This window comes from Bos taurus, chromosome 15 (genome assembly GCF_002263795.3).
Source record: "Bos taurus isolate L1 Dominette 01449 registration number 42190680 breed Hereford chromosome 15, ARS-UCD2.0, whole genome shotgun sequence".
NCBI lineage: Eukaryota > Metazoa > Chordata > Mammalia > Artiodactyla > Bovidae > Bos > Bos taurus.
Genome location: NC_037342.1, coordinates 45,843,456 through 45,853,244, shown reverse-complemented (window position 1 = coordinate 45,853,244; position 9,789 = coordinate 45,843,456). Strand labels below are relative to the sequence as shown.

Genomic DNA, 9,789 nt, shown 5'->3' with positions numbered 1-9,789 from the left:
GAAAATTAAAGATAATTATTTTTAAAGCCAGGAATAACCCCATCTGGAAGCAGCACAGGGAAAACATATCTGAGTTTTAAAAAAGAGAAGGAAGAGGTCAGCAGGATAAAGGAGGCAGGTGTGCCAACAAGTGAAGTTGTGTGAAAAGATACAGAGCAGGACTGGCAAACTTCCAGCTAGCCTCCTGTTTCATATGGCCCATGGGCTAAAAATGGCTTTTAAATTTTTTAAATGATTAAAAAAATCAAAAGAAGAATAATAGTTCATGGCATCTGAAAATTATATGAAATTCAAATTTGATAAATAAAATCAGTATTCGGACATGCTCATTTGTTTAGGTTTTGTGTATATTTGTGTACCTGCCGTTTGTATGGGCTTCCCAGGTGGGGCTAGTGGTAGAGACCTGGATTTGATCCCTGGGTGGGGAAGGTCCTCTGGAGAAGGGCGTGGCAACCCGCTCCAGTATTCTTGCCTGGTGAATCCCATGGACAGAGGAGCCTAGCAGGCTACAGGCCCTAGGGTCGCAAAGAGTCAGACACAGCTGAGTGACTAAGCACAGCACATTATAATATAGATTCAGTATTTTGTATGTGTGCACTAGTTTAGATGTTGTATAGTTGCAACAGAGATCGTATGGTCCATATAGCCTAAAATATTTTATGTCTGTCCTTTTATGGAAAAAAAAAAACATCACCAACCTCTGTACAGAATCATGAAGGGAAGTAATTCATCCAATAAGTGCAGAAAAGCTGATAATGAAAGACAAAAGGTGAGACCTAAAATGTATTCTGTGTTCAAAACGTAGTCCTTGTTCAAAACTTGTGTTGCTTTTACTATTTTTTTTCATTATGATTCTAATTGCAGGACCTGCGTTTTCCTGCTGTGCAAACAATTTACCAAACTCCTTAACTAGGAAAGTACTTAACCTCTCCAAACTTCAGTTCATCCATTAGCAACATAGGGAGGATAATAATAGCATTAAAATCAGACAGTTGTTGAAGAGAAGCCTATTAAAGAAGTAAAAATACTAGCATAATTCTATTATGTATTCAGCAAATAGTAACAACATACAGTCATCATTTTCATTTTTATCATTACTGCTTTGTTGCTGTTATATAACAAAATGTAGCTCACTGTTGAGTGCTTGAATACTCAGAAAATAAAATTAGGAAGCAACTCATTCCTTTCCCCACCACTTAAAGGTGATTTTTGCTAAAACTGGCATATTCTTTCAGTTGTTTTTCCTATTTTTCTTATTTACAAAGTTAGAATTTACATGTACACATTTATTCTTGTTTTTTAATTTTCATATTATGTCATGGATATTATTCAATAGCCTTTCTTCAAAAAAGGTTTAGATGATTACATGATATTTAATGAAGTCTTAGGTCATAATTGACCTAGTCAGTTATTCATTAGTGATTGTTTCCAGTTCTCACACTATAGAGATACAACACTGAATACGTTTATAAGTGAAATCTTTGTCTAAGGCTCTGATTATTGGTTTAAATTAGAAACACTGAGTTCTTGAGACAAAGGTATGAAGACTTTAAGAGATTTCATTTAAATTTTCTAAATTGCTTTTCAAAAAAATTATACTATTTTTTACACCAAAATCAAAGATATTTTCTTCCATACCACCTCCCTTATTAGCACTGAGCATTATGATTATTTTTACATTTCCAAGTTTCATGAGCAAAATTGAATTCTAGTGTTATTTATTGATTTGTCTAATTTGTATTTATTTTTAGTACTGGGAAAATAGAGTAATTTTATATGTTAATTTCTTATTGACGTTTCTGGTGAATTTAATCTTCATTCCCTATGTTTTTAAGGGAGAGAGATCATTTTTAATTGAAGTATAGTTGATTTAAAAGGTTTTATTAGTTTCAGATGTACAGCATAGTGATTTATTTAGTACTTTATAGATTATATTCCTTTCAAAGTCATTACAAGCTAATGGCTATAACTCTCAGTACTATATAATAATATATCCTTGTTTCTTACCTATTTTATACATAGTAATTTTTTATTTTTAAAATTTTTATTTTATTTTTTAATTTATTTATTTTAATCGGAGGTGAATTACTTTACAATATTGTGGTGTTTTTTGCCACACATAGACATGAATCAGCCATGGGTGTACATTGGTCCCACCATCCTGACCCTCCCCCCACCACCTGCCTCCCTACCCATCCCTCCGAGTTGTCCCAGAGCACCAGCTTTAAGTGCCCTGCTTCATGCATGGAAACTGCACTGGTCATTCTGTTTTATATATGGTAACATACATGTTTCAATGCCATCATCCCACATCATCCCACCCTTGCCTTCTCCCACATAGTCCAGAAGTCTGTTCTTTACATCTGTGTCTCTTTTCCTGTCTTGCATATAGGGTCATCCTTATCGTCTTTCTAAATTCCATATATATAATCTATACTTTAATAGATTATATTCTATTCAAAGTCATTACAAGCTAATGGCTATAATTCTTAGACTATGTAATACATCCTGTTTCTTACCTATTTTATACATAGTAATTTTGTATCTCAGTCTCATACCCTTAGTTTGCCCCTCCCTATTCCCCCTCTCCTTAATAACCACTAGTTTGTTTTCTATACCTATGAAGTTGTTTCTTTTTTGTTATATTCATCAGTTTGTTTTATTTTTTTAGGTTCCTTATACAGTGATACCATACAAAGTTGTCCTTCTCTGACATCTCACTAATCATTGTTTTCTAGGTCCATGCACATGGTTTCAAATAGCAGAATTTCATTCTTTTTATGGCTGAGCAATATAGTCCATTATATATGTGTGTGTGTGTGTGTGTGTGCACACAAATACTTTTGAATCAATGTTTTTATATTCTTAGGATATATACTCAGCAGTGGGATTGCTGGGTCATACGGTAGTTCTTTTTTTTAGAGTAACCTCCATCCTGTTTTCCATGGTGGCTGCATGAATTTACATTCCCACCAACAGGGTACAAGAGTTCCCTTTTCTCCACATTCTTGCCAGCAAATTGTTATTTGTAGACTCTTTGATGATAGCTACTCTGACAGGAGTGAGGTAATATCACGCTATGGTTTTGATTTGCATTTATCTGATTATTAGCCCAAGAATACTGGAGTGAGTAACCTATCCCTTCTCCAGCAGATCTGCCCAACCCAGGAATTGAACCAGGGTCTCCTGCATTGCAGGCAGATTCTTTACCAACTGAACTATCAGGGAATCCCCCCAATTATTAGCCATGTTGAACATCTTTTCATATGTTCATTAGCCATCTGTACATTTTTGGGAAAAAAATACCTATTCAGGCCTTCTGCTCAGTTTTTGATTGGGTTGTTTGGTTTTTCTGATATTGAATTGTACAAGCTGTTTATGTATTTTGGATATTAACCGCTTGTTGGTCCTAATGACATTTGCTGGTATTTTCTTCCATTCTATGTGTTGTCTTTTTATTTTGTTGGTGGTTTCTTTTGTTTTACAAGGGATTTAATGTTTATTAGGTCCCATTTATTTTTGCTTTTATTGATAACAGTTTTCCTTATTGCTCTTGTGACCCCTCCACAGACCAATAGACAGTTTTTATTATTTGTTAAATAAAAATTTTAAATAAAAATTTTAATAAATTTATTTAATAAATAAAATTTTAAATAAAATTTAACAAATAATAAATTTGTTAAATAAAAATATTATTTTGTTGAATAATAATAATTTGTTTTATCTGTTACTACAGATAAAATTTCAAATTTATCATTGTATTTTAAAATGTTAAGTGTTGTTTTGGGTAGCATGAATATTTCATTATAATATTTGTGTTTATTCAAATACAAAGATTACAACATCAAGATAAATAATATAGATACAGGAAACAAAAGAAAAAAGTTAACACTTATAACCACTACATTAGTATTTTAACATTTAAATGAGTGCAATTGAGTTTTTCTATTTATGGATACGGTCTTCCCTCATGGTGATAAAGAATCCGCCTGCAATCCAGGAGACACAGATGTGGGTTCAATTCCTGGTTGGAAAGATCCCCAGAGAAGGAATTGATAATCCACTCCAGTATTCTTGCCTTGAAAAGCACATGGACAGAGGAGCCTAGCAGGTTATAGTCCAAAGGGTTGCAAAGAGTCAGACACAACTGAGCACATATACACAGAGCACACACTTATGGATGTAATTTATATTTTAAAATAAGTATCTTTACACTGAACATATTATTTTATAACATACTCCATTCACTTATATGCCTCCATGTTATTAAATATTATTTTATAACATAATTCTAAATTTCAGCTTAGAAATTCGTAGCAGAGATATAACAATTTATTTAACTGACTTGCTGTTTTTGTTCTTTTGGTTCATTTGTTTGCAACTACACTATCATAAATAAGGTTGAGAAAAACATTCAGGTAAACACAATTTTCACCCAAACTTAGTCTAAAATTGCAGAAAAGATATTGTTAGTTCAAAGTTTCTTTAATTTATATTGGGAGATTTATTTGTCATTTCTTACCTATCATGTTTATTTCCCTTAACTTTTAACATAACTGAGTACTGCAATTGTTTAGTCTTATTTTTAACTTGTACTTACTTTTTAGTAACTTTGAACATCTTCCCATGTTTTATAGCCATTTTGATTTCAAATGTATGATTATATTCTTTGCAAGATTTTTTTCTTTTCCCAATGTCTTTTTTTTAAGAATTTTTTTTATTGTGGCAAGAACACTGAACATGAGAACTTTGTAAAACATTTTAGTTATACAATACAATTTGTTAACTATAGCACATTAGATTTCTAAAAGTAATTCATCTGACAAAACTGAAACTTTATACCCTTTAAACAGAAACTCCCCTTTTTTTCTTCCTTCAGTTCCCTGGATGTCAATATTCTACTCTTACAGTTTCAGGCCTTACATTTAAATCTTAATCCATTTAGATTTAGCTTTTTGATTTGTGTAAGATAGTTTTGTGTTTTTGTGTGTAGTGGAAAAGGTCTTTTTGTTGTGGCTTTTGTGATTTTACTTTTCATTTTTATTTGTTTTCTATCTAAATGGTTAAAGAAAAATTTCCCTATCCTCAAATTTAACAGAAAAATAGCACAAAGATAAGGACATACTGGTATGAGTATATTTCCATTTATTTTGTTGTATACTGAAGGAATACTTTCAGTTCAAGTGTTAGCTTAGTTATTTTGATATTTTCCATAGTCATTTACTCTTGATTAAACTTCATAATTTCCTACAGCACCCTAGATGTTTTGCCTGTCTTTCAGCAAACTTCATATTCACGCCTGTTGCCTGTTGCCTAGAAAAGCCTTCATAGACTGCAGTAGGTACTCCTATTTCTCACACATCCCACCCAAGGTACCATGTATTTCCTGTATCATGTCCTTCATTGTGATTTAATAATTGATTATTTGAATATCTCTTCATTGGATTCTAAAGTTAAAGGAGGCAATCAATCATCATATCACCAGTGCCTCAAAAGAAGTAGAATAATTTTTTCATATCATTTAAGGCTCTATCTCTTATTCATATAAACCAGGTTGTTTACTTAAAACAGTTTTTCTTTGCACACTGACTCTAATGTTCCTCATAATTTTTGCAGAATTTTTGTGAGAATCTGTTTCTTTTTCTTTTTTTGATTTGTCCAGTCTAGAAAGAGAAGTAGTTGGAACTCTTGAGACACACCCACTATCTGCTTAGGTATACTAAAATACTCCTCGCAGATTTTAATTTTGAAAGCCAGTGGATATTCTGGGTCCTGATAATCAACTGTCAACTATAACTTTGCTGGACTGAGGAGAAATATCCTAAGAGGGTCACCTCATAATCTGATTAGGCAAGAAAGAATAAGCATTGTATGACATCAGGTACTCCACTGTTTGTACATTGAAAAGGGGGGAAACTTGCATTAAAACTGCTACATCCTTTCTTTGCGTCTCCTTGCCACTTTTTATACTACTTTGAGTCACCTCAAAACAAAACATGATAAAACAGTTGAGTTTTTCTATTTATATACCCTCTCAAGTTGTTTTAGGATTACAGTCCTTAAATATGTACAAAAAAGTAATTACTGGGACTTTCTGGTGGTCCAGTAGCTAAGAATCTGCCCTCTCAATGAGGGCAGCCAAGTTAGATCCCTGATCAGGGAACTACATCCCTCATGCTGAAAATAAGACCTAGCACAACCAAATAAATGTAAATGTTTTTTTAAGTTAGCATTATTTTTAGCAATAGGTGGGGAAGTCATACACCATGAATCTTTGAAGAAGGGGAAGACATAATAGGTATAAATAGAAATTTTCTACTGTTTCTCCATCTGACTCCACCCAATTGCCTCAGGACCCCTCTCACCTAACCACACTGTGAGGGTATTAAGTGTGCATCAGAAAATGAGTGTGTGTGGATATGATCCAAATTGTTTTAACAAACACAGTAGCAAAGTGGGAAATGAATCATAAAGAGTAAGATGGGAAAGATGGGACATCACCCATTTCAGAACCCAGGCTCTGGTCTTTCTTCCTTGTGTCTTTATTCTCAGAAAACACAAGACCTTTTCTCTTACAACTGAGATCCTGATTATGCTTCTTTCCCTGACACTAAAAGGAATCCCAACAACAAATCTAGAATCTGACTCTTCCAATCAAGAGTCTCTCTCCATGACCACACCTCCACTCATTTATCAATGGCTGAAGGAAACTGGACAAGAGTAAGTGAGTTTATCCTCATGAGTTTCTCTTCCTTACCTACTGAAATACAATCACTGCTCTTCCTGACATTTCTATTCATCTACCTGGTCACTCTGCTGGGAAACAGCCTCATCATTCTGGTTACCTTGGCTGACCCCATGCTGCACAGCCCCATGTACTTCTTCCTCAGGAACTTGTCCTTCTTAGAGATTGGCTTCAACCTAGTCATTGTGCCCAAGATGCTGGGGACCCTAATTGCCCAGGACACAACCATCTCCTTTCTTGGCTGTGCCACTCAGATGTATTTCTTCTTCTTCTTTGGGGTTTCTGAATGCTTCCTCCTGGCCACCATGGCCTATGACCGCTATGTAGCCATCTGCAGTCCCTTGCACTACCCAGTCATCATGAAGCCAAGGACACGTGCCAAACTGGCAGCCTTCTCCTGGTTTCCAGGCATTCCCATGGCTACTGTGCAGACCACGTGGCTCTTCAGCTTTCCATTCTGTGGCATCAACAAGGTGAACCACTTCTTCTGTGACAGCCCTCCTGTGCTGAGGCTGGTCTGTGCAGACACAACACTGTTTGAGATCTATGCCATCATTGGAACCATTCTGGTTGTCATGATACCCTGCTTGCTGATCCTATGTTCCTACACTCGCATCACTGCTGCCATCCTGAAGATTCCATCGGCTAAGGGGAAGCATAAAGCCTTCTCTACCTGCTCATCCCACCTACTTGTTGTCTCCCTCTTCTATGTATCTTTAAGCCTCACCTACTTTCGGCCTAAGTCCAATAATTCTCCTGAGAGCAAGAAAGTGCTATCACTGTGCTACACAGTTGTGACTCCCATGTTGAACCCCATCATCTACAGCTTGAGAAATAGTGAGGTGAAGAATGCCCTCAGTCGGACCTTCCACAAGGCTATGGGTGTCAGAACTGCATTCTGTAGGCATTTTGAGGTATAACTAAATTTATTAAGTGAGGAACAATCAGTTCCATGTTTGGGATTCCTCTCTGCATCTATTTACGTCTCCTCTAGGCCAAAAAATAGCTATTGAAAAGGCTGTTGAAAAGCCCAGTGAAGAGAAAGCAATATAGAAATAGATTAGTCCTATCTCACACCTGCCTCTTGAGAAACCTATATGAAGGTCAGAGCAACAGTTAGAACTGGACATGGAACAACAGACTGGATCCAAATAGGAAAAGGAGTACGTCAAGGCTGTATATTGTCACACTGCTTATTTAACTTATATGCAGAGTATATCATGGGAAACACTGGGCTGGAAGAAACAAAAGCTGGAATCAAGATTGCTGGGAGAAATATCAATAACCTCAGATATGCAGATGACACAACCCTTATGGCAGAAAGTGAAGAGGAACTAAAAAGCTTCTTGATGAAAGTGAAAGAGGAGAGTGAAAAAGTTGGCTTGAAGCTCAACATTCAGGAAACTAAGATCATGGGATCTGGTCCCATCACTTCATGGGAAATACTTGGGGAAACAGTGGAAACAGTGTCAGAGTTTATTTTTGGGGGCTCCAAAATCACTGTAGGTGGTGATTGCAGCCATGAAATTAAAAGACACTCCTTGGACGGAAAGTTATGACCAACCTAGATAGCATATTCAAAAGCAGAGACATTACTTTGCCAACAAAGGTCCGTCTAGTCAAGGCTATCGTTTTTCAACCAGAGGATGAGATGGATGGATGGCATCACTGACTCGATGGACGTGAGTTTGGGTGAACTCCGGGAGTTGGTGATGGACAGGGAGGCCTGGCATGCTGTGATTCATGGGGTCGCAGAGTCAGACATGACTGAGCAACTGACCTGAACTGATCATCACAGCTATCAAACTCCTCTGCTTGCTTGTTATGCACTTATTTTTTTTCTCATTTGACATTTCTGTGGCGAATACATTCCAGAGTAAAATACATGGCATATTTACTCTGTAAATTTGCGCCAAAGTGACTTACTTTGGGAGCAGGGCAAAATTGTTTGAAATGTGAACTTGCAGACAGGAAGTTCTCTTGGCATTTACTGTGTTTAAGACAAATCTAACTCCATTTAATAGAAAAAAAAAAAGTCTATAATCCCTTAAGGTCAAAATACTTCTCATTCATTCACTTCATTTTGCATGCCCCAAAGGCAGTATTGGCTCCTAAATTTGTTGGTATTTAGCATGGACAGAGAAAAGTGTATCACTAATCCCTGCAACTATGCCTTTCAGTTCAGTTCAGTCACTCAGTTGTGTCCAACTCTTTGCGACCCCATGGACTGCAGCACACCAGTCTTCCCTGTCCATCACCAACTCCTGGACCTCACTCAAACTCATGTCCATCACATCAGTGATGCCATCCAACCATCTTATCCTCTGTTGGCCCCTTCTCCTCCAGCCTTCAATCCTTCCTAGCATCAGTGTCTTTTCCTGAGTCAGTTCTTTGCATCAGGTGGCTAAAGTATTGGAGTTTCAGCTTCAGTATCAGTCCTTCCAATGATTATTCCTTTATAACCCAATATCCTCAGCCAACTCTTTTCAGGCTATTTTTCCCAGGTAGAATGATTGGAATTTCCAATTTTCTCTCTGAGTTTTTCTCCAAGTCTGTAAGCATTGTTGAAGTAATTTCAAATTTTCACAAACATAATTTCAGTCATGAGGCTTTTTTCTTCAAGGCTTATAATGGATCCTATCTACTCCAATATAGGCCTTATTAACAACTGTTATGTTTTGCCTGAAAAGTAAAAGTGTTATTTGTTCAGTCTTGTCCAACTCTTTGCAACCCATGGACTGTAGCTTGCCAGGCTCCTCTGCCCATGGGATTCTCCACGCAAGAATACTAGAGTGGATAGCCATTTCCTTGTCCATGGGACCTTCACAACCCAGGGATCAAACCCAGGTCTCCTGGATTACAGGCTGATACTTTCCTGTCTGAACCCCCAGGGAATCAATCCCCTATGTTTTGGCTACTGCTTTTCAATTTCAAAAATTTGTGTTTGTTGATGTGAAAATACAAAAGACTTTAAAACATAATTACTGCCTTCAGAACTTTATAATTTAATCAACAATAAAAATTAGAAAAGAAAAGCCATAAAT

At 36.3% G+C, this 9,789-nt stretch overlaps 1 protein-coding gene across 1 annotated transcript; it reads left to right on the top strand.

Moving 5' to 3' along the window:
* The first annotated feature begins 6,696 nt into the window (after positions 1-6,696).
* OR10A5L (olfactory receptor family 10 subfamily A member 5L) lies at positions 6,697-7,773 on the top strand. Its single transcript, XM_002693143.6, has one exon. The coding sequence runs from the start codon at positions 6,697-6,699 to the stop codon at positions 7,663-7,665; it is 969 nt and encodes a 322-aa protein (XP_002693189.4). The 3' UTR covers positions 7,666-7,773.
* Positions 7,774-9,789: the final 2,016 nt, after the last annotated feature.

Bases quoted from the DNA above. Each gene is read 5' to 3' on its own strand.
- OR10A5L (XM_002693143.6), top strand. From the start codon at position 6,697: ATGGCTGAAGGAAACTGGACAAGAGTAAGTGAGTTTATCCTCATGAGT.